This window comes from Eumetopias jubatus, unplaced genomic scaffold (genome assembly GCF_037043125.1).
Source record: "Eumetopias jubatus isolate StellerSeaLion01/CBP00866 unplaced genomic scaffold, mEumJub1_p1.0 scaffold_10, whole genome shotgun sequence".
NCBI lineage: Eukaryota > Metazoa > Chordata > Mammalia > Carnivora > Otariidae > Eumetopias > Eumetopias jubatus.
In genome coordinates, this window is record NW_028274816.1 from 105,109,648 (window position 1) to 105,135,241 (window position 25,594).

The 25,594-nt window shown below is 39.0% G+C and overlaps 1 protein-coding gene across 1 annotated transcript in view; it reads left to right on the forward strand.

Annotated features, from left to right (window-relative positions):
* NPEPPS (aminopeptidase puromycin sensitive) overlaps window positions 1-24,418 on the forward strand; it is a 97,786-nt gene extending 73,368 nt beyond the window's left edge. Inside the window, exons 13-23 of the mRNA XM_028089828.2 lie at window positions 1,566-1,675; window positions 4,714-4,777; window positions 6,897-7,036; window positions 8,945-9,079; window positions 10,460-10,679; window positions 14,855-14,997; window positions 15,447-15,503; window positions 18,862-18,969; window positions 19,474-19,629; window positions 19,945-19,992; window positions 22,805-24,418. Of these exons, the coding sequence (XP_027945629.1) occupies window positions 1,566-1,675; window positions 4,714-4,777; window positions 6,897-7,036; window positions 8,945-9,079; window positions 10,460-10,679; window positions 14,855-14,997; window positions 15,447-15,503; window positions 18,862-18,969; window positions 19,474-19,629; window positions 19,945-19,992; window positions 22,805-22,957 (1,334 nt within the window). The 3' untranslated portion in view covers window positions 22,958-24,418. The remainder of the gene's footprint in view (window positions 1-1,565; window positions 1,676-4,713; window positions 4,778-6,896; window positions 7,037-8,944; window positions 9,080-10,459; window positions 10,680-14,854; window positions 14,998-15,446; window positions 15,504-18,861; window positions 18,970-19,473; window positions 19,630-19,944; window positions 19,993-22,804) is intronic.
* The last annotated feature ends 1,176 nt before the right edge of the window (window positions 24,419-25,594 follow it).

A 25,594-nucleotide genomic window follows, 5' to 3' on the forward strand; every position in this document is an offset into this window, starting at 1 on the left:
ACATGAGGAAAGACCCTTATAGTTCTTTTTTTTTTTTAAAGGTTTTATTCATTTATTTGACAGAGACACAGCGAGAGGGGGAACAGAAGCAGGGGGAGTGGGAGAGGGAGAAGCAGGCTTCCCGCCGAGCTGGGAGCCCGATATGGGGCTCGATCCCAGGACCCTGGGTTCATGACCTGAGCTGAAGGCAAACGCTTAACAACTGAGCCACCCAGGTGCCCCAGAACCTTAATAGTTCTTAAACTATAATGTACACACAGTGACCCAGGGTCTATGGAAATGTTTCTAATTCAGTAGGTCTGGGGTGAGACCTTAGGATCTGCCCAAGAAGCTCCCAGTGAAGCCAGTGGCACTGGTTTATAGGTCACCTTTTGCACAGCGAGGCTTACCATGGACCTTTTGCTTGGTTTGCTTATGTTATGAAAGATAATTGGTAGTTCAGACACAGTGCAGTCACCATCTATGGTTTTGATCCTCTGTCTCTCCTCACTCCCCTTTCCTTAATTCATGCCTTCATGATCTCTCCTGAACTCTGCAGTTGCCTACCAGCTTAGTACTCTCTTTGGTTTTCTCTCTCACTCTGAGGCTGGCCAGGGTTATCTTTCTAAAGCGAATCTCTGATTGCATCACCTACTAATTAAAAACACTCGAGATACTTCACTCCCCCCCCACAGTAGAGCCCCACAGTCTTAGCAGCTCAGCCCCAGCCTGCTATCTCCGCCTCAGTGCTCCCACACCTGGGCCTCTGTCTTCAGCCTATTGAAAATTTGCTGTTACTGATATTTTCTGTCTTTTCTTACACTTTCTTCTTTGTACATAGACCATTTACTCTGTCTACCTGGATTGCCCTTTTCCCTTTGTCAGCCTAATGAACACCCTCTTCAAGATGCAGACCAAAAGCTAACTCTTGTGAAGCCTTTATTTTTCTTGGATTTTTCTTGAAGGGCTTTTCCTCTGTTCATGTCCCAATTCTAGTGTGTATCACATTGTATTGCTCTTTTGTTTACTCGACCACCAGTGCTGTTTGACCCTGTGAGTTTTACTTCAACCTCAGAGCATTGAATATTTTGTAACCTCTGTTAATCAAATGGGTATAATGGTTTTAAGTTTGTAGATGATTATTTAGGGATGATCTTGAATATGTTTCTATTTGTTTCTATTTCTTCTTGTTTGAACTCACCTGTTTATCTTTTGGTTATTATAATCTGTGATTTTCTTTCTAAGTAAACTCTAGGCCCAATGTGGGGCTCGAACTCACGACTCCGAGATCAAGAGTCGCATGCTCCACCGACTGAGCCAGCCAGGCACCCCTATAATTTGTGATTTTTTTAGTAAATTGGAACAATTAAGGACATCTTAGACTATAAGACCAGTTTTTGTAATAGAGTTTATTTAATGGGGAGGTGAGGGGACATTAATTTGACCCCCTGTTTGTCTCCTGAACCTGAAAGAACCAAAAAATTGGTTAGCAATGTAGTGTCAGGAGTTATGTAAAATTTCTGGTTTGTTTAGGAAAACAAAAATGTAAACATTTTAGATTTTCATTGTTTGTGTTTATCTTCTAGAGGATCTCTGGGAAAGTTTAGAAAATGCCAGTGGTAAACCTATAGCAGCGGTGATGAATACCTGGACCAAACAAATGGGATTCCCCCTCATTTATGTGGAAGCAGAACAGGTAACCTTATAAAAAGTCCTCCAGTTCATCTACTACTGTATTAAATGAAATTCAGTATTTTCAAATTTGCTTTTCTGTACTTTAAGTATTCTAGGTAACATTTAAGCCAGCTCTTGCATTGTTTTCTCAGTGATTTATTATCTCTATACTGAATAGTTTGTCCCCCACATCATTAAAATCATACATACTTACAGCAGAAAACAAAATGTTGTCTACTTTTACTGTCCCCAAGGAAAACTTTGTAAATTTGATATGTTCTTTTTTTTTTTAAGTTTATTTATTTATTTATTTGCTTATTTAAGTAATCTCTATACCCCATGTGGGGCTTGAACTCACGATCCTGAGATCAAGAGTTGCTTGCTCTTCTGACTGAGCCAGCCAGGCACCCCTTGATATAAATCTAAAATGAACAAGTGGGATTTATTCCAGGAATGCAAAGTTGGTTTAACAGTTAAAAAAACAGGGGCACCTGTGTGGCTCAGTTGGTGAGGTGGCTCTCTTCGGCTCAGGTCATGATCCCAGGGTCCTGGGATTGAGCCCCACATCGGGCTCCCTGCTCTACGGGAAGCCTGCTTCTCCCTCTCCTGCTCCCCCGTTTGTGTTTCCTCTCTGGCTGGCTGGCTGTCTGTCAAATAAATAAAATCTTAAACAAAACAAAACAAAATAAAACAGTATATTGATTCATAGTCACTACATTAACAGAATACAGGTGAAGAACCATATAATCACTTCAATAGATGCAGAAATAGCATTTGTTAAAATTCTACACAAATTTATAATATTCTTTAAAATTAGTTGGGGTTTTTTTTTAAGATTTTATTTTTAAGTAATCTCTATACTCAACTTAGGTCTTGAAGCCACGACCCTGAGACCAAGAGTCATATGCTCTACCAGCTGAAACAGCCAGGTGTCCCTAAAATTAGTTTTAATGTTGGTTGGGTGGCAATGTGATTTTGATTAGAATTGCACTATTATTAGTTGAACTGTTAGCTGCATTCAGAGAGGTGTAGTTCAAAATGAGTTGTCCCCCCAACAGGACTGAGAGTTACACATCAGCCTTCAATGCATACCAGGAAGTTTATCTTAACTTAGTTTAATTATATGAAATTATGAAATTGTTCTCTTATATTTCTTTTCCATGGTTTTTTGACCTGCACAGAGAATTAATTACTATTCATTTTTAGGGAGGAAGATTCATAGCTCTTTTTTGGTATATGTTTGCTCTTGTGGTTCTGCACTGTCCATAAAACTAGGTATGTTTTGCAAAGATTTTCTCAATATGGCATTCTAAGTTAAGTTAGTAAATTTGGTTTTTTGTATGGTAAGAATTCTAGGTGACACTTAAACTAGCCCTTGTACTCTCAAAATGCACCCCAATTTACATGATTTGTTACAGTGCTTGCAGGTTAACCTTTTGGAGCCACATCTTACCCTTAAACATGATTGTGTTTTATTATAAAGTATATACACATTTGAAGACCTCAGTTAGATTGAGCATTTGAAAAGGTAGTTTAGGGAATGCAATCAATCATTTCTTATGGGTGGGAAAAGATATCTAGAAGTTTAGTGACCTACTATTAGGCCATTATGACCATTTTGTTTCTTTCTACTCTTCCTCCTCCACTTTGAACTGGTCTGTTAATAGGAGATGCCTGATCAAACTTGACATTGACATTCTATATTGACTAACAACTAGTTTTCATTTTATCTGTTTTTAAGAATAATGACATGCTACAAAGATGATCTTTTCACCCCTGGGGATTTCATTCCCTCAAAAACTGTCAACACTTCAAAACTATTTAGTGATTACATGTAAAGCAGACTATTAGGCCATATTTTTTTCTTCAAGCAGAACACATTTTTAAGGTATCAGTTAGGATACTAATACCTGACTTCCTCTCTGTTACTGAGACTAAATTAACTTTTCCATCAAGCTACTTTCAAAGTCTTACTTTCTTTGCTTTGTTGTTTTTTGTCCACAAACACAGCCAGTCATCCTCCATTTCACTCTATAATAAAAATAAAAAGCCTATCTATGACTCTTAATTCCTTTAAAAATAGGAGAGCACTCCAACATATAATATCTTGATTATGATTTATTTCTCACTTTATATTCCCTAAATGTAAACATTTTTGCTTTATTTCTGAATCAATTTAAAAGTCACCTTTCAACTTTCTCGAGGACCTCTCTGTGACAAATAACTAATCAGTGATGCAGTGTTTAAGTTCATTAGCAAGTTCTTTGTGGCATCAAAGTGGTCATTGCTTCTTTACTCAGATCTTTTAGCTTTTCAGTTCTGTCTTGTGTAGTCAGTTTATCCATAAAGATCATGGCCTAATTTTACATTTGATGTGGGTGATGCTAAATCTGTTATATCTTAACATTATTTAAAATGTTCCAGGACATATTAACAAATGATAAGTAAAACAAATGAACGCATACTATTGAAGTATTTTTTAAAAATATGTACTTGCCTTTGTTGCTTCTGGCTTTTTAGTGTGTTGCAGTTTTTCCTCCACCACTTTTTTTTGTGTTTCATTGCAAAGCTCAGCCTTTGAAGCAAGGTGTGTGCCCCTTTCATGTTAATTGGTCTTTTTCATGTTTATTTGTCATTCTAAAAATTTGAATTCCTAACATGCTAATCTGAGGTTACCACTTTTTAGAAGTGGAAGAGTCTGGAGATACAACCTCCCTCTATAAAGATTAAAACAGCTTGCTGCGGTATTATTTATCGTTATGTATCCTTGAGAAAATGGTAACACTTTAAACTTCTTGTCTGCATGTATATCCCTTCATTACATAGAACATGACCTTTTATTTATCACCCACTTTTATTTAAAGTATTGTTATTTTGAGGTCTAAATGAGAAGCAGTGCCTTTTCTCCCATTCTGTCTATCATCATCTTCATCACTGTTGCACTTTGGGTTCTGAGACATTTGGCTATACTGGTTTCACCTTCTACTTTGTCACAGAAGTGTTGCCCCCTCCAAAAAAAGTGTGAATACTACTATTTTAGCTTTTGTTTTCCTTCTTTAGGTAGAAGATGACAGATTATTGAGGTTGTCCCAAAGGAAGTTCTGTGCCAGTGGACCATATGTTGGTAAGCAAGTGGCTATATGTGGGAGCTGATAAATGAATTTGGATACCATATGAGTAGTGTTCCAATTAATAGGAAATAATTATCCATTCTGTAATATTTTTAATAGAATTAAATAAAAACAAGGAAATGGTAATAAAATACAAATCTAGGAAATCAAAAAAGGAGATTCATGAGGTATTTGTAGTGTTTTGATATTCTTTGATTTTTGAAATTCCATGTCTCTGTGTGTTATTGGAAGCTATAAGGAATGAATTAGGATAGGAACAACCCAAGAAGTAATGCTTTAGCCTTCATCCCTAAAAGAAGCCTTGGTGCACATTTGTGTGGGTAGCTAATTTTTTTTTTTTAATTATTGGGCATACTAAGTAAGTAAACAAATAAATAAATAAAGCCCAGTGATTATTTAGCATTATTATGTACCAGTTACCATGCTAATCAGTATAACGGATCCTTGTTTTATAGCCTCAGCAGTCCCATTAGGTAGATAGTATTTCCTTTTACAAATGAGGGAGCTGGGTTAGTTAAGTTGCCCAAGGTCACCTATCTAGTGAGTTAAAGAGTAGGAATTCAAACAAAATGGTTGGATTACATGAATTTATACCTTTAACCACCACTCAACTATGGTTTTTCAAATATTTCTACAGGTCATTGATTCTTTTGCTCAGGAAATTAAAAGTGTTTCTCTGCACCTTTCTCGCTTCATTTTTTTTTAAGATTTTATTTATTTATTAGAGAGAGAGAGATTCTTATTAATTGCAACTTCAAACTGCACTGTCATTGTAATGAGGTGTTAACTTGAATGATGTGTTGTTGTAAACATACAGCTATAATCAAGTGAGATCAGACATATAATAATAAGTGTGTCACTGAAATGTGAAATTCCTATAACTGGTGTTGGAAAACCATTTCACAAAAAATAACAGTTGGTAAAGATTATCCTGTACTCTGTACCATTCATAAGTAGGCAGACAGGCAGGCAGAGGGAGGAGAGGCAGGCTCCCTGCTGAACAGGGAGCCCAGTGTGGGGCTCGATCCCAGGACCCTGGGATCATGACCTGAGCGGAAGGCAGACGCTTAACCAACTGTGCCACCCAGGCCCCCCTCTCACCTCCTTTAAAACAATAATTCTTAATAAGGGAAGGTATATATCAGAATCACCAATACCTTTTCATGCTCTGCCCTCCAAAATACGGTACACCTACTAGGGTTAAGAGGTACAGCCTTCCATCCTTAACCTTCCTTAGCATTTAGAATTACTCTTTAGATAACTATGGCTGACAAGTCAGATGACAGGTTTATTATCCAAAATAAATCCCAAAGCGTTACAGTTTCTGTTTGCTGCCTCATACCAGTCTGCATGGTAGGACTGACAGGTTTTGCAGTTTTTTCAAATACTCTGTGACCAGTATAGGCAGTATTAAAACCTGAACTGTCCCAACATTAGGAGAAAATTCTAATTTGTGCTTTAGCCTAATAGCATAAAGCTATATAACTTATTAATAGTTAGAATAATGCATTGGGCAGTGACTCTCTTCTGTTTGGTATCTTAATTCAAAGTCTGTTTTGCTATCTGATACCTAAAAGACAGTATGTTATCTGCCTTACAAAAGTTTGGACTTTTAGCTATAACTTTTTAGTGATGGAATCTATCAGCTCCGGGGAGTATCATGTCTATCACAGAAATAAAAATCAACCCTTCAGTGTTTTAGTAGTATATATACCTGTTGAGGACTGCACCTTAGAATGTTTTTAAATGCTATGTGAGAGCTTTCACCTACTTGAAATTTCTTTTAACAGTAAAATCATTACTGTGTCTGTTGCTCTGTAAAGGGAAAATGACAAATTAAAATCACTATATTTGTGATACTACAACTGAATAAACTGTTCTCCTTTTTTAAGCTATTGTGATTTTGTTAAAAAAAAAAATCCTCTCTTCCTTTGTACTAGTATTATTCAGATTATGGAAGAATTTATGTACCACTGAAAATGAGCTATTGGCTTTAAGTTAGACTCAAGCTCATGTGTAGGACACCTGTCCCCTCTCTCTCTGCCTTACCCTCTGTTTCTTCCAGTGACAAATTATTTTTCAAGTTTCCTATTCGTTCTTCTCTTGCCTAAGGAGAAGACTGTCCCCAGTGGATGGTTCCTATCACAGTCTCTACGAGCGAAGATCCCAACCATGCCAAACTGAAAATTCTGATGGACAAGCCAGAGATGAATGTGGTTTTGAAAAATGTCAAACCAGACCAGTGGGTAAAGGTAAGTCTAGAAATGGCCTGGCCATTTTTATCTGACCAAAATTAATTGATTTCTCTCACTCCCTTTATGCACTTTATGGCTGGCTCTAAATTCTGCCTTAGTTTAGACTAGGACTTGCACAGACAAAAGCATTACTAAACTTTCCTGTGTGAAGTTTAGGACCAGTTTTTCAAATAATATGGTCTAGATATCTTCCCTTACGTCAATTAAGGAAGTGGTATAAGCAGATATTAAAGGATAGGATCAAAGGGGAAAAAATAGTAGATTGTGTGTAAAGTCACATTAACCAAAAGATTTGTAGTCTTGCAACTTCAAACTGCACTGTCATTGTAATGAGATGTTAACTTGGATGATGTGTTTTCGTTGTAAATATACAGCTATAATCAAGTGAGATCGGACGTATAATAATAAGTGTGTCATTGAAATGTGAAATTCCTATAACTGGTGTTGGAAAACCATTTCACAAAAAATAACAGTTGGTAAAGATGATTTTTCATTATCCTGTATTCTGTACCATTCATAATGAAAGTATCTACTACACTTTTCTCCCAGTTATAGGTTCCTAATAGGAATTACATGTTGTCTCAGACTTCTGTGCTTTTCTGAAAAAAACCATTTCTCCCTTTGTTTTAACATATATTTTTAAAATATACTTAGTGGAATACTATATTACCATTTGAAATTACATCTGGGAGATTATGTAGCCATATGAAATTTTTATTATAAATGAGAAAAAACATGTACGCAGTGTTTGTAATTGAGTAAATAAAGGTATTATTACTGCAGTAAAAGTTAAAGGGACCAATAAAACAGCAGTTGTATTATTGTGAAGTGATTTTAAAAAATACTTATATATAAATAGTAAAATATATCTTATGCTATTATTTTAGCTTTAAAACATTTTATATATAAGTATTATCAAAAATATTTTTGGGGCACCTGGGTGGCTCAGTCGGTTGGGTGTCTGCCTTTGGCTCAGGTCGTGATCCCGGGGTCCTGCGCTCGAGCCCCGCATCGGGTTCCCTGCTCGGCGGGGAGTCTGCTTCTCCCTCTCCCTGCCGCTCTGCCTATCTGTGCTCTCTATCTCTCTGTCAAATAAATAAGTAAAATCTTTAAAAAAAAAAAAATTTTTTTTTTGCCTGTTGGTAAATAGCCTATAGAGAATAATGACAGTCTGTGATTACCTCACTCCACAAATCACATGAAATTACCTTTTAAGTCCACATAATTCTTTAAAATCTAGGATCTGAGCATTGTTGTTCTGTTGAGACTCTGGCTGAAAAGATAAATGTAAAGGCTTAGTCTTCCTCAGAGATTCCACTGTCCATGCGCTCTTACATATAGTAAATATTTTCTGTAAACTTAAAACTGTCCACTGAGAGTAGATACAAACTGGCCCCTGTGACTCTCTGCCTCCCTACCATCAAGCTCAGTTTGGAGCCTGACATGGGGCTCGATCTCCCAACCCTGAGATCATAACCTGAGCTGAAATCAAGAATCAGACGCTTCATCGACTGAGCCACCCAGGCACCCCGACAACCAATTTCTGTCTTTATGTGTTGTTTCATTTTCATCCCTGCCTGTATATGTGAGCTTTGTTGTTTTCGCTCAGATAAATGAAAACCAGAACAACTTTCACACCTGCTCAAGATGCTTTTTTTTTAAAGATTTTATTTATTTATTTGAGAGAGAGAGAGAGCACATGAGAGTGGGGAGGGTCAGAGGGAGAAGCAGACTCCCCGCTGAGCAGGGAGCCTGATGTGGGACTCGATCCAGTGACTCCAGGATCATGACCAGAGCCGAAGGCAGTCGCTTAACCAACTGAGCCACCAGGCGCCCCTGCTCAAGATGCTTTAAAAAAACAAAGGCAACTGTTTAATTAATAATACCCATTGGGTGTCTTTTCAGTTAAACCTGGGAACAGTTGGATTTTATCGGACGCAGTACAGCTCAGCCATGCTGGAAAGTTTATTACCAGGCATTCGTGACCTCTCTCTGCCCCCTGTGGATCGACTTGGATTACAGAATGACCTCTTCTCCTTGGTGAGCCTCTCTCAAGTAGTATGATGGATTTTGTTGATTAAAGGATTTTGTTTTTTCTGGAGTGTCCTCCTGAAACATAATTAGAAGAATATGGTTCTTCCTGAAGGTTGAACACCTTTTGGGACTAGAGCAAATGAATAATTATTAATTAACAGGACAAGATCGAACCTTTTTAATTTATCAGAAACAAATCCCATCCCACTACTCCTAAGCCAGGTTTTGCAACTAAAACTGTCCTTTGTAAGGCAGAAATTCTTTTCAGTAGAAATAGGATAGGTATGAGCCTTGAAGAAACTTCCCTACTGATGTGTTTTTTAAAATAATTAATTCAGAGTGATTCATCTTTTTCTAAAATAGTGATTATACTTTGCTGGAAACATCTAGAATTTTTTAACATTCCATTGGTACTCAAATAATAATAGTCCATTAGCTTTAGAATTATGTTATATTTGGCTTTGTTCCAGGAAGGATTTAAATCAGCAATTAGTAGTATTATCTTTATGACTCCAACAGAGGTTAGATAATTTCCAGATGTCTGTGATAAATTGTCAGATTCCTCCTAGTGTTCCTTTAAATTGGACTTGAAATTTTCCCTCCCCTCTGCAGTAACTGGTTTTGGATTCCTCCTCTGTATAAACACAGATTAGCACTGATGCACAAAACCTCACATCTGCTGATCTCATTGCTGAGAGAGACCTGTCCCAGGAGAGTGGTGTGTTTGTGCAGTTGGCTGCTGTAACAGAAGTTCTTTTTCCTAGCTCTATTAGTTAATTCTGAAAGGACTCTGAATTTGTAGTGCCTTCCAGTTTGCCTTCTTTTAGAAATGAGTAAAGGACAGGCTGAAGTTGACACAGTTTGCAGGTCCAGTTTTGAAACAGCCTCTGTCAAAAACCAAAGCCCTAACTATTTTTGCATCTTTTCTGAAAGTATGAGAATTTTTAAGATAAAAACAAAGCCAAGGCCCCAGACACTGGATAGAAATAGGAAGTTATTTTCTTTCTTGCTTTCTTTTTCTTTCTTGCTTTCTTTCTTTCTTTTCCATTGAAGTATAGTTGACACACAATGTTACATTAGTTTCAGGTGTGCAACACAGTGATTCCACACGTCTCCACATCATGCTGTGCTCACCACAAGTGTAGCCACCTTCTGTCACCAAATAGTGCTTTTTTACTTGGCTCTTTTATAAATAGCAAAAAAGTAAATAAGGAATGTTGTCATGTTAGGATTTTTATTCTAATAATCTCCTGAATTTATATAGTCTCATTTCCTTTAAACCAGAGACATGACTAACTAGCAGTAGATAATGCTGAAAATGCATGCTTATGTTTTTTTGTTTTAGTTTTTGAAGACTAGATTAATTTATGTTTTTTCCTATCCCAGGCTCGAGCTGGAATCATTAGCACTGTAGAGGTTCTAAAAGTCATGGAGGCTTTTGTGAATGAGCCCAATTATACTGTATGGAGCGACCTGAGCTGTAACCTGGGGATTCTCTCAACTCTCTTGTCCCACACAGACTTCTATGAGGAAATCCAGGAGTTTGTGAAAGATGTCTTTTCACCTATAGGGGAGAGACTGGGCTGGGACCCCAAACCTGGAGAAGGTAATGGACGTACTGAATGGGGAAGGAATTGATGAGAAATTGATCCTTTTTTACTCAGCTGTGGTTAACAGTTATCAGTAGTGTCTTTGTATCTGCTGGATGTTACTATGTATTCAGCTCGCCAGAAATGAAATCTTGGGTCTTTTAAGTTTACTGGTGAAATTACATGGGTCTCAACATAAAAACAGTGGTGGTTATGTGTATTCACTGCTAAATATGATTTGTAAACAAAGCAAATGGTGGAAATAGAAATCTTTTACAGAGTTCTAAAGGCCCATCTATAATCAAGAATAGCTGGGGGGGGGCACCTGGGTGGCTCAGTCCTTAAGCGTCTGCCTTCGGCTCAGGTCACATGATCTCAGGGTTCTGGGATCGAGCCCCACATCGGGCTCCCTGCTCGGCGGGAGGCCCTGCTTCTCCCCCTCCCACCCCCCCTGCTTGGGTTCCCTCTCTTGCTGTGTCTTTCTCTGTCAAATAAATAAATAAAATCTTTAAAAAAAATAGCTAAAGGGAATTTTAGATTATTTTATTTATTATTACCCTAAATACCAGGCACCTTGTATGTACAACTTGTAAAGATACTGAGAGACAGTACCTGAATTAAGGAAGTTATTTACTTTCTCCATGTGTTCTCTCTGATTATTTCTGTAATCATATATTTACTCTTTTGCTGTCCTGTAAATGTTGGGGATGGTGATCTTAAGGCTTTATATATAATTATTTTCTACCATCTGCAAATAACTAAAGATGGTATTTCCTCCCGAGCAGTCTTGATCTGGGATGGGGTCTTTTGCAATAAGAACAACAGTAACAATTACCTAGAGTTCTGTGTTTTCCCTTCATTGATTCAACAAATATTTATGCACCTAGTAAATACCAGGTTCTATTCTGGGAGCTTTCACAGCAGTGAAGAAAGCATTGCCCTGTGTGACTTACATTCTAGTGGGAGACACAGCAAACCATTAAATGTGTGGTATTTTAGGTGGCAATGGGCATCATGAAGAAAAATACAGTTAGGTGAGGTAGACAAAGAGGAGGAAGCCGGTAGCTCATAGAGAGTGGCCAGAGCAGCCGTCCCTCATGATGAGGTGATATGTGAGCATGAGCAGAGAGCTGGGAGGCTGTCTAGAGGGAAATGGTCCAGAGAGGGAGCAACCAGTACAGAAGGCCTGCGTCAGGAGCAGGCTTCGGTTGTTGTAATAACAGGACAGAGTATGGAGGGAGACAGGGCGTAGGAAGCAATTCAGCTCCTGTTGGACCTGTGGGAGCTAGTACATTTTGGACTTTCACCGTTAGTGGTATGAGAAACGAACCTGAGAGTTGAAGCAGAAGAACATGACTGGATGTATTCAGCTGTGTGAAAACCAGACTGGAGTCGGGAGGCAAGAGAAAGGAGCAGGGAGACAAGTTACAAAGCTGTTTCAGTAGTCCAGTTGAGGCACTGGCTACAGCTCACACTTGAAGGTGGTAAATTCTGTGGATGTTTTGAAGGTAGACCTGAACCTATTTGGTGGTGGACTGGCTGCAGTGGAGTAAAAGGAGCCCCCACATTCGGGCCTGAAGGAGTGAAGTTGCCATCTACAGGAGTGGGGAAATTGCCATAGAAGCATGCTGGGGGCAGAGGCAGTCAGGAGTTGGGTTTCGGACTTGGGAAATGGGAGGTCCTTTTAGACACCCTGGTGGAGAGTATCATGCCTAGCGGTCTAGGCGGAATAAATCCATTTAGTGTGTAGATGGTATTTATAGCCATGAGACTGGATGAAATCATGCAGGGCTTGAATGTAGGTGCAGAGAAGAAAGGTCTGAGGACTAGGTCCTAGGTGAGGCTAGGATTTGGAGATTGGGTGGAAGAGGAGCAATCAGCTGGGGAGACTGACTGACCAGTGAGTGAGTTGGGAGAGTCAGGAGGGAGGAGATGTCCCGGAAGGAGAGTTATCCACATGACACATGCAGCTCTGAGTCAGGCAAGATAAAGAAGAATTGAGGATTACATTGGCAGATTTTGTGGAGTGGTGGAGACCAGTTTTGTGTTCTCCGGACTAGGAGTAGGGGAAAAGGAGACAGCACACTGAGACAACTTTTTAAAGGAGTTTTGCTGAAAGGGGGTAGTCTGGAGTGGAGGCATTTTTTTAATCAAGTGGGAGATTTTATAACATGTTTTTGTGCTGATAACAGTGATGCATGAGTAACAGAAAAATTCGTGATGTGAAAGAGTGGGGAGTAGTAGCTGAGCAATGGCCAGTGATGGAAAGGAGTCGGGGTCCAGGGGAGGAGGTGGCTTTAGACAGGAGCACAGATCCCAGAAACAAGACAGGAGAGGTATGTGAAGACAGATACAGGCAAATTAGTGGATGTTGTCCTTCATTTTCATGGTGAAAATATGTAAAACTTTTGGGCTCAAACACAGCTTTATGAAATAGGGAGAATGTCTTTAGCTTTCTAGTTTTATAGATGGAAGAGTCAAACGGCAAAATAACAGAACGTTGTCTTGAATCACATAGCAAGTCAGTACCAGAGCCGGAATTATAAATTGGTTCTTCACTAATGTCCTCTTGTCCTATCTATTGATCTCCTGTGGTTTTCTTAAACTTACTTTTTACTGAGTTATGATTTAAATGTAGCAAGGTGCACATAAATTTAAATGTTACAGTTCAGTGACTTTTGACAGATGCATACACCTAAGGAGGTTACCTTGGAGCCCCGTCCCAGTCAGTCCCTGCCACTCAGGTGCCCCCTACCCGTCCCATGCAGGCAAACACTGTTCTGCCTTCTTTCACCCTAGATTAATATTACCTCTTATAGAACTTTATGTAAATGGAATCCTAATATATATTCTGTTCTTCTCTCTGGCTTCTCTCGCTCAGTATAATGCTTAAGATACATCCAGTGTGTTCATTCCTTTTTATTGCTTAGTAGTATTCATTGTATGAATATACCATGACTTATCTGTCCATTTTGGTATTGCAGTCGATCGTTGCTAGTGTTAACTTTTTTTTTTTTGAGATATAATCAGTATATCATAAAATGGACCTTTTTAAAGTGTACAACTCAGTCTTTTTTAGTTTGTTCACAAGGTTGCACAACTATCACCACTATCTAATTCCAGAACAGTTTCTTTAGCCTCAAAAGAAACTGCATACTCATTGGCAGTCACTCCCCATTCCCTGGCAACCACTAATCTGCTTCCTGTCTCTATGGATTTGCCTACTCTGGGCATTTCATATCAATGGGCTCATACCCCATGTAGCCTGTCATGTCTCGCATTTTTCACTTAGCAGAATATTTCCAAGGTATATCCATTTTGCATTGTATATCAATACTGCATTCCTTTTACAGCTGAGTAATATTCTACTGTATGGGCATACCACATTTTGTATATTCATCACTTTATGGATGTTTGGATGGTTTCTGCTTGACAGTTGTGAATACTGCTATGAACATGTGTGTACAAGTTTTTGTGTGGACAAAATGCTTTCATTTCCCTTGGGTATATACCTAAGAGTAGAATTGCTGGATCATATGGTAACTCTGTGTTTAACCTCTTTAGGAATTGCCAGGTTGTTTTTCAAAGTGGCCACATTTTATACTCCCACCAGCAATGTATGAGGGTTCTAATTTCTCCATGCTTGTTATTATCTTTTTCAGTCATCCTAGTGGGTGTAAAGTGGCATCTCATTGTGGTTTTGATTTGCATTTCCCTAATGACCAGTGTTGAACATCTCTTTATGTGCTTATTGCCCATTTACACATCTTTGGAGTAAATAGATCCATCAGAGGTTGATTTTTAAATCTAAGGTTTCAATTTATTATACACAGCATACTGGTTCTGTATGTGACCTTTCTCTGAATCTTGGGTCAAAACTGCAAGACCTAAGCCTGTTCCTTTCACATATAATCCTTAGCAGTATAATTACCTAGATGGAGTGAACATTTAATAAATTCAGATCAATGGCATTTGTAGACAAAGTCAATGAATTTATTTATCTAGTCTGTTTAGCACTTCATTTCACTCTTATGATTTGAATAATGTAAATCAGGTGTTCTCTCAGATACTAAGGTAATTGATTGTTCAAGATGGTAGACATAATATGACACAATTTATAAGATAGCCAGGTGGCATATTTGTGAAAACAGGATTTTTAAGCAGTTTCATGTCTCTTTTACTTCTTAATCAGGTCATCTAGATGCACTCCTGAGGGGCTTGGTTCTGGGCAAACTAGGAAAAGCGGGACATAAGGCAACGTTAGAAGAAGCCCGTCGTCGGTTTAAAGACCACGTAGAAGGGAAACAGATTCTCTCCGCTGATCTCAGGAGTCCTGTAGGTTTTCATGAAAATAACCTTGATTTCTAAGCGACTGCATCATTATGTATATAGTATGGAATGTATTTAATGGTAACCAAAAATGACCTAAGTACTGACCCACAAACCATATCTGACTGATTTAATAGGTGCCATTTAGGTGGTTTGTAGCCAACTTCTCCTTTGTTTAAAGTTTCTTAGACCACACTCTGGTGCTGAAAGGTGATCATCAGTGCACATTTCCCTGAGAGAGCTGGTGTGAGCTGCTGTTACTTACTACATGCTGTCTACCTTGCTGGTTTTCAATGTGGGCTCTAAGCTCTTTGCCACAATTTGTAATGTAACATCCACACACAGCTGTTTATAAGTTTTTTGACTCACTTTATGTCTTTTCTTAACATTGGACTATTTGGAACAAGATACATTTAATCATATGCCTTCTTTTTTGTTCCTGTATTCTCTTGTAGGTCTATCTGACTGTTTTGAAGCATGGTGATGGCACTACATTAGACATTATGCTAAAAGTGAGTAAATTTGGAAAGGGCTCCCATTTTCTGCTGTTGAACTTGAATCGACACAGAGATTATAAGCTTTAGGTGGTTAAAAGTCTGGGCAAAAGAAATACATGCAGATATGCATATTGCAGACAGGCAAATACTAAGAAACTATGGGAGGGGCGCCTCGGTGGCTCAGTCCGTTAAGCGTCTGACTCTTGATTTCAGCTCAGGTCACGATCTCAGGGTCATTAGATGGAGCTCCATGTTGGACTCTGCACTCGGCAGGGAGTCTGCTTAGGATTCTCTCTCTCCCTCAGCGCCACCCCCCCCCCCCGAATTCTTTCTCTCTCTCAAAAAGAAAAGAAACTATGGGAGAAATATATAATGTCTTCTTCATGTATACTACCAGTACGATGCCAAAAGTCATCTAATTTCTTCACTTTTTTATTTGTAAGTTTATGCATCTTAAATCTAAAAATTGAAATGTTCATTTTAATATGTCAAGTTCTTAAAATTTTTTCCTTCAATGTAAACTTACTAGGGTACTTCCCATTTTAAAGAAAACGTTTGTGTCTGTGCTTAGAAAGAGGATAGATGGGGGCGCCTGGGTGGCTCAGTCGTTAAGCGTCTGCCTTCGGCTCAGGTCATGATCCCAGGGTCCTGGGATCGAGTCCCGCGTTGGGTTCCCTGCTCTGCGGGAAGCCTGCTTCTCCCTCTCCCTCTGCCTGCCGCTCTGCCTGCTTGTGTTCCCTCTCTCTGTCAAGTAAATAGATAGATAGATGATAGATGATAGATAGATAGATAGATAGATAGATAGATAGATAGATGATAGAACTTTAAAAAACGGGGGGGCGGATAGATGATCAGGTGTCTCAAGGGTTTGAGCTTCCAGTGCCTTTTATGAATGGACAGGAAATGATGTGACCTGCCTGCATCGCCTCCATAGTTTTCCCAGGGTAGTTGGCATGTAATTAAACTCTAATACTAACACTGTGGGATAAGCGCTGTCTCCAGTCCCTGTCCATGTGGTTATCATCAATCTAAGAAATAACTTGACTATTCTGGTTGCACTGGAGATGGAGGGAGCTGAATCTATTACCATCAAATAAAATGTGCAAAATGTGCCTAAATCAAACCTGTAAAGCCCATTCATTTAAAAACCTGCACTTAGGGGGCAATAAACAAAACAGGAATGGGATGTACTTTATTACTTCCATCTTTAATGGATTAAGAACACTTTCCTGATCTCAAGTGGATCAGAATTACAGATCTAATTTCTAGTATTTTGTTTTTGTTTTTGTTTTTTTAAAGATTTTATTTATTTATTTGACAGAGACAGCGAGAGAGGGAACACAAGCAGGGGGAGTGGCAGAGGGAGAAGCAGGCTTCCTGCTGAGCAGGGAGCCCTATGCGGGGCTCAATCCCAGGACCCTGGGATCATGACCTGAGCCAAATGCAGACACTTAAGAACTGAGCCACCCAGGTGCCTCTCTAGTATTTAGTTTTAAACAAATCCTGTTTAAATGATTAGAATAGTTTGAAAAATATAAACTTTAAGAAACTCAAAATGTGCCATTTTAACTACTGATCTTGTACAAGAGTTTCCTTCTAATGATATAAAAATTATACTTTGGGTTTACCTTTCAATTAAATGACATTGAGGTCCCTTCTCATTCTTAGTATTCTGTGAACCTGTGCACTATAAATCATGTATTTCTTTGCAGATGAAATCAAGTATTTGTGGATTTTGTCTTTTCCATAAAAGTATGGAACAAAATAGGGGTTCTAGAATTCTCGTGACAGATAGCTTTGACATTTTCATGTCCTGTCATACTTCAAAGAACTTACACTAGTACTAGTATGTATATTTAATAAGTGTTTGCATCTGTTAATGCAAGGGAGCTGACTGTAATTCTGCTTTACTATAGGAAGAGCTCTAATGAAGGCCAAATTAGGTTTCTTCAAGAAACCAGTTGATGGGAGATGAGGAGGATTGTTTTCTGTTGGTAATTTAGGAATAATGAGACAGGATAAAAAAATATGTATATTTTATTTCAAAGTGTATTTGGAATGTGGTGTTATGGTGCCATCTAGTGGTCTTGTATAACAGGTTCTCCTTGGGGAAAACAAATGCTTCCTGAAAGCCAGTGTTCAGTCAGGCCTTGAGTATTGGAGCTGAAAAGGACCAAAGAAATTATCTGTCCACCCCACTCATTTTACAGATGGGAAACTATGATCCAGAGAGGTTAAGGACTTAGTCAAGATCACACAGCTAGTTAGAGGCAAAACTGAGACTAGAACCCAGGTCTCCTGACTTCCTATTTATTTCACCACACTGCTCGTCAAGAGTCCAAAGGAAAGGAAGAGGAAACTGGGACCTGTGATGGGGTCTACAGACACTGGTCAGTATGGAATCTTCAGTGGGAGAGAAGATCAACAGTCTATAGATTAAGTTGTCTTGGAGAGGCATCTCATATGCCCTTGTAATTCTAATTTTTTACATGTATAATAATGTTTTGCTTCTGATGATTAAAAAAAGACTGGTATATTCACTATGGAAGATTTAGAGACTATAAAAGTATAAAGAAAATAAAACTTACCTATAATTTAAAAAATTTTTAAAGGTCACAAAATAGGTATAAGATGATCTTATTTCCAATTTGGTAATGTGTACATATCATAATAATTTAATTTTTTTCTTTTTTTTCCTAAAGATTTGATTCATTTATTTGAGAGAGAGAGAGAGAGAGAACATGAGTGGGGGTGAGGGGCAGAGGGAAAGACAGAAGCAGACTTCCCACAGAGTAGGGAGCCTGACGCAAGGCTTGATCGCAGGACCCTGAGATCATGACCTGAGCTGAAGGCAGACACTCAACCAGCTGAGCCACCCAGGCCCCCCAATAATTTAATTTTTTCTTTATGCTTCTCTATTTTCCTAATTTTCTACATTCGGCATGTGCTGATTTTGTAGTTGAAAAATGTGATGGTACAGAATCCCACTGATCAGAGACTCATGAATTAATATTAACATTTATTTTTTACTGTTAGAAATAAATTGACGACCTTCAATGGTATTAGTGATGATTAGTTTGTTCATCTAACATAGAACATTAGTCAGACATCATACTCCTCAGATCTTGATGTTAAACTGCTCAGAACTGATGACAAGCCATTCACGTAGTACACACTTACATTTAATGACTTACTGTAATGGCGTATGATAAATGTAGTGCCTGAACATCTTGAAAAGTATTATCTTCTGTTAATTTCATACCCTGCAATCTCAGCCAACGAGAATATAGAGCAAAAGTTTGGGAAAGAAGCTCATACAAGCATATGCATAACTTCTAGGAGAGTTAACTATCTCTTTATTTTTTCATTGTAGCTTCACAAACAAGCAGATATGCAGGAAGAGAAAAACCGTATTGAAAGGGTCCTTGGGGCTACTCTTTCACCTGAATTGATTCAAAAAGTCCTCACGTTTGCACTTTCAGTAAGTTACAACAAAAACTGCTTATAGAGGGAATTGTAACCCACTGATCTGTGGCAAGTGTCTTTGATTCAGTATCCTCTAGATCTGCTTTAACCCTAAACTAAGTCTTCCTCTTAGTCTGGGGAAAATGAGTGGACTTTTGCTACTGACCTATATATCTCCTTCTAATGGTGAGAATCAGAATAGTTGGAAGCAGAAATAAACTGGAAAGCCTATTTATCCCTGTACCTATCTTCTGTCTCTTCCTTTCTTTACCCTGGAGGAACCCAAGCAAATATCTGTCGAGTAGCCTGTTTGTACCTGTCTCAATGCTTCATTCTCAATTTGGCTCATCTTTAGGTTAAACAGTCTCCTCTTTGGTGGAAGCTTCTGGTGCCAGTTATTCCTAAAACAAGGAATGAGGGTCTTCATTGTGATTACTTGGGTACCTCAAAAGCATTTGCCATTCCTGCCCCAGAAGATGTTTTGAATACAGTAGATTTTTTGTTCTTTTTCTCTTTTTAGGAAGAGGTACGTCCACAGGACACTGTATCAGTAATTGGTGGAGTGGCTGGAGGCAGCAAGCATGGAAGGAAGGCTGCTTGGAAGTTTATAAAAGACAACTGGGAAGAACTTTATAATCGATACCAGGGAGGATTCTTAATATCCAGACTAATAAAGGTATGTGAAGATTTTTATTTTGAGTACCTCGTTTATCATGGATGTTATTTAGAGACATCCATGGTTCACTAGGCCTATAGACTATGGTCTTTGCTCTTCAAGAGTTTCTAAAGAAGAAGAGAGGGAGGGAGGGAGGAAGAGTTTCTTTAAATAGTTATTAGCTTTATTAAAGGGCTTATCCATCACCCATCCTGCACCCTCTAGAATATTCTGAAGTTGGGAGAGAATGGAATGATTCATTTTTAGGAAAAATGGAATTTTGTTCCTAGCCTCTTTTAGGTGCATTTACTGTTTAAACTGTTGTGTTTTTTTCAGCTATCAGTTGAGGGATTTGCAGTTGATAAAATGGCTGGAGAGGTTAAGGTAAGCAAAGTGCTATTTACTTTTTACTTTTCAAGGTAGTAAGTAAAAACACTAATGAGCCAAATTGTAATCATACAGTGTTGGGGTCATGCTGTATTTATCCTTGTTTTTGCTTGGAAAAAGACAGCTTGGGTTGTATCTTTAATGCTTGAAGGATTTGGGGTTGGAATCATCTTTGAGGGCATTGAAATATGGCTGAAAGAACCTGGAACTTGGAATCAGTCAATCTGAGTAGAAATCCGTGCCCTGCCCTATTAGCTATGTGACTTCAAGCAAGTTTTTTTTTTTTTTTAAAGATTGGTCTTTTTTTTTTTAAAGATTTTATTTATTTATTTTAGAGAGAGAGAGAATGAGAGCGAGAATGAGAGATAGAGAGCACGAGAGGGAAGAGGGTCAGAGGGAGAAGCAGACTCCCTGCCGAGCAGGGAGCCCAACGCGGGACTCGATCCCGGGACTCCAGGATCATGACCTGAGCCGAAGGCAGTCGCTTAACCAACTGAGCCACCCAGGCGCCCTTCAAGCAAATTTTTAACCCCTATGAGCTCCCTACGTCTCCTCATCCATAAAATGGGATGATAATAAGATTGTTATTTAGAGTAACTAACATAGTGGGACGGAAGGGAGTAGTAGGTCCTTTATAATTTTTTCCTTTCTAATAACCTTCCTAGACCTGCCATATGCAGAGGGAGACAAGATGGCTATGTAGGGCTCTCCTCTTAGCCTTTACAAAGGTCAATAGTCAGCTAAGTGGTAAAGTTCAGCATTTGAGGAACAAATCTGCACTGATTAGGAAAATCTTAACTTCAGGGGCGCCTGGGTGCCTCAGTAGTTGGGCATCTGCCTTCGGCTCAGGTCATGGTCCCAGGGTGCTGGGATCGAGCCCCACATCCAGCTCCCTGCTCCATGGGAAGCCTGCTTCTCCCTCTCCCACTCCCCCTGCTTGTGTTCCCTCTCTCGCTGTGTCTCTCTCTGTCAAATAAATAAATAAAATCTTAAAAATAAATAAAGAGATACTTGATTCTGGAGAATATTTTTTTAAAAAATCTTAACTTTAAGCCTTCCATTGCATTTAATTGTGAAGTACCTTTGAAATGTCATTTTCACCTTCATCTTCTTGAGGGCAGTGGGGTTATGAGGCATAAATTTGGAAGTTCGGAGAGCTATAGTGTTGTCTCATTCACTCTGCAAACCATTTTAGGAATAGGATTTTAAGAATTCAGATCTTGAGAAAACAGTGAAAGACTTGATCTCTGCCTTCATTTAGTTTACATAGTATATTGTGCAAACAGTTCCTTTATTGTAAAGCATATAAGTACTCTGAAGGAGAAGTACATATACAGGTTTTGGAGGGGAAGGGCAGTGAGTGGCCGAGCTGAGGTTGGTTAAGATAGGCAGCGGCCAGACCATGGAGGGCCTTGTAGGCCGTATAAACATTTTCCTAAGAGTAAAAAGCCCTTGAAGTGCTTATAAACAGTGAGTTGATGTGATTTTTGTGATAAAAATTTCAGTCTGGCTGCAGTGTGGAGAATAGTGTGGAATAGGGAAGAGAAGATGTTGGGATGCTAACTCTCCAAGCAAGAATGATAAAGTAGCTTGGGGGAGAGGGAGTAATGAAATTCACGGGGCCTGATTTTGTTAATCTTTAGTTCAACAAATATTTACTGAGTGGCTTCTCTGTGTTGTGAACATACCTTGGCAGAGGAAGAAGGAAGAGTCGAGGAGGATTCCCAGGTTTCTTTTATGTAAATGGTAGTGCTATTTGTTGAGATGGAGTGAGGGGAAGTCCTGTATCTTACTCAGGCCCTGAGGAGCCTTGGAGCAGGGGCCATTGTCATCTGTGTAAACAAAATAAAGTTATTGATTTCTAAAAGTTCTAGACTTAATCTGATGAATTAGTCATTCTCTCTTTTACGCCTGTGATGACTAGTTCAAAGACCCCCATCCTTTTGCTGGTTGGTATTTAAGAGAGAGAGAGAGAGACAGAGTGAGAGAGAGTGGGGGAGGGGCAGAGGGAGAGAGAGAATCTCAAGCAGAGTCCCCACTGAGCCTGGAGCCTGACTTGGGGCTTGGTCCCAGGACCCCGAAATCATGAGCTGAGCTGAAATCAAGAGTGGGACGCTTAACTGACTGAGCCACCCAGGCGCCGCAAGAGTTGCTTTGTTTTCTGTGAAACTTGGCATACTTCATTAGAAACTAGTTTATTGCATCTTTAATCAATAAGCTTTGTGGTAAATTATAATAAACTCAGAAATAGTCTTGTATGAAAAATGTGAGTCTATGGAGCAGTAATCAAAGCTTTGTGGTTTTGTCATCCTTCACAATTTAATCTCTTTTAGAAGCAGTCAGAATGTGTTTGAGTCCTTAAGGACTCTGCCTGCCAACTATTATGTTAACAGTTTATATGGGTTTCTCTTTAATCGTCTGGAGTAAATATTTTCTCATGAATGAGAAAACAGAAGAGTTAATTTAACTAAAAGTCATAGGCTAATACATGACCAAGCCTAGATTTCAGTCCCAAGCCTAATTCCAAAACCTACACTAACCACTAGATGATGAGTCTAAAAGAAAGGCTGTAGGTTCTCTTTATTAACTTTTGATTCAATTTTAAGCATATATTTGGAGAAGAATTCCTATATGCAAGTCCAAGAAGCTGCTTGTTTTCTTTTAGCCTGGGAGTGGCAATGGTAAAATTTTCATGATTGAAGCTTTTGAATCCTTTACAGAACAGTGGGTGTTTTTTCATGACCTGCGATATTAGTACCTTCTTACTATTGCTAGTAATGATCCTGTGTTCTGCGTTGTTTTATACCAGGCTTTCTTCGAGAGTCATCCGGCTCCTTCAGCTGAGCGCACCATCCAGCAGTGTTGTGAAAATATCCTGCTGAATGCTGCTTGGCTAAAGCGAGATGCTGAGAGCATTCACCAGTACCTCCTTCAGCGAAAAGCCTCACCACCTACAGCGTGAGCCCTGAGCACACCACTGCTGCGGTCCTGCCGCTTGGCTGCTGGGGGGATAAGGTGGGGCTACCGAACAGCTGATTCACATGCCAAGAATTTGGAGTCTTCTTTCAAACCAGTGGGGGTTGGACAATGAATGTAGTTAACTGGTTCCTGCTCACACTCCAGAATTAAATCCTATTGAAAAAGGAAAATCAGCAATTCAGCAAAAAAATAAAAATAAAAAGTAAAAATGTAAATATGATAGTAATAAAATAGAGCATAACGAAACTGTGAAACTTCCTGAAGCCTTGTCAGTGGTTAAAAGTATTTAACACTCTCCTGTTAATGACAGATGTTCTGTTTTTATAACCTACCAAAAGGAAACTAGAGGCTTCTGGGTGAAGAAGATTTTTTGTGAAGTAGGTTCTGCAAGCAGCCTACAAGCCAAGGGTAGTGTCCATTGCTGGGAATGGTTAAACGTGAAAGGCTGATAGCTGGTATAACATAGAGTCTGTGCATAATTCCAAGTGTTTTTTGGTTCTTTTTGGGTTTTTGGTTTTTGGGGGGGTTTTTTGGTGGTTTTTTTTTTTTTTTGGTTTTTTTTTTTTTTTTGGCATGGGGAGTGATCGGGAAGATATATTTTCCGCATAACTCATTCTGAACCAAGGATCATAATTTTCCTCCATGCCTTCCCTCCTGTGTGACCACCCAGCCAAAAGGAAAAAAAAAAGTGAAAAAAAAAAAAAAAACCAAACCTCTCCTGGTCTGGGTTTATTCTTCCTCTTAGTTCCACCCCCAACCTCCACCCCCGGTGTCCTTCTTAGAGATCAAGAAATAATAAGGAAACATCTTTTATAGCCACATTAAATAAGAGAAACTGATATACATTATTTTTTCTTTCTTTTTTAAGATAACTTTTAAGAGCCCTGAGATGCATATAGGTGAGACATAGAAATTAAAGGGTTTTCAGCCAGGCCGTCCTGAAGGAGTTATTCTGCTAAAAAACAAACAAAATGGTCGTAGTTGTCCGACAGGCCAACGGTTAAACCTCTTCATGATAGTATCAACACTGGCTTCTCCCGGTTCACCGTGGACGTAGAAGAAGTCAGTGGCCCCCGCTGCAGGGGCCGTGTATTAGTGGTGACTGGATAGAACAGCAAAGACCATAAGCCTGTGTGTGCCACTCTTTGCTTTAACAGTGTATCCTACTAACAAGCCTCACCTACCTGACCCAGTGAGTTTTAACTCTACACTTCATTGCTTTCCTCTGCCCCTACCTTTTTTCCTTTTTTTCTTTTTCCTCTTATTTTTCCTTTTTAAAAATATTTGTTTTGTGTTATTAACAGGAATTTCATATTTGGTGTGGCTTAACTATATTTCAGAAGGTCATCAGATTGTGAGACTGCTTCCTTGAAACATTTTTGTGCTATTGTTTTAAAAAAATAATAATTAAAAAGTTGGCGTTAATAAAAATGTCAATGTGAAATTGATGTCCTGATTTCTTTTATTCTCTTTCATAAGAAACTATAAACTTTCCTGTCACTCACTAGGATTATAAGAAGTTTTAACGACCAAAGGATTTTTTGAGTCTAAGAAAATCCAATTTCTGAATTCCTTAATGAGTAATACCTAAACAGAAAAATCCTAAGATTCTTTCTAAATTCGTTCTGGATGCTCAGAAATCTCTTAGAGATCCTTAGAGTTAGCATTCGGGAGTTAACTAGGACTTACCAGTTGACGTTTATCAAGGCTTTTCTGTCCAGGGGCCACACTCATGGCCGCGCTAGAGGCCATCTAGGCATGTGCTTAAGGCATCAGCAAAGCAGGGACACCAGAAAGTCTGAGAAAAGAAATCTGCTTTTAATAATAAGAACTCAAGGGGCCCCTGGCTGGCTCAGTCAGTAGATTGTGTAGACTCTTGATCTCTGGGTTGTGAGTTCAATCCCTATGTTGGGTGTGGAGGCTACTTAAAATTAAAAAAACAAAAAAACTCGGAAGTTTATAATTAAAAGTTCTAGAAAGAAGGTACTTCAGTTTCAGCATACATGCAGGTTTTGTGTTTAATAGTTTAGTAGTTTGAATTTTGCTGGGGCAGAAGTGGTGCAGGAGATCTTCCGTGTCCCCTTCAGAGCTGCTGTCCATCCTGTTCTGTGCCCCAGGAGGGGTTGGCCCCAATGGACTGCATTAACAGGCTCCTTTGCCCTCTGACTTCAGGCTGTGTTGATCCAATTAGTAATACCTTCAAGATCAAAAGGCATGAGGAAAGGATGGTGAGGGTATTTATTCCCCAGGCTTCCTCATACCCAGGTCACCGGGGTTGTCTGTGTTGCTCTACCAAAGACCATGACTCCTAATTAAGCAGCCCTCTCGAGCTTCTAGCTCCTTCACTTTGCCCCTTCAAATCTAGGAATAGAAAGAACTATTCCCCTTCTAGCTCTGGATTACTCCATTATTCCTTGTTGGTTCTCCTGAACTTTCCCATGTCTTTGTAAATAGTCCCCTTATTAAACCTTCAAGTTACCCAGTTCGAGTGTGTTCTTGTTTTCTACTAATATCTTGACTGATTCTGGCACTGGAGTCCTGATGATTTGGGTCTCTAAAGATCTTAATTCAGCCTTTTCGGTGTCAGATGTTTTACTTTATTGTTTGTCTTCCAAGTAGC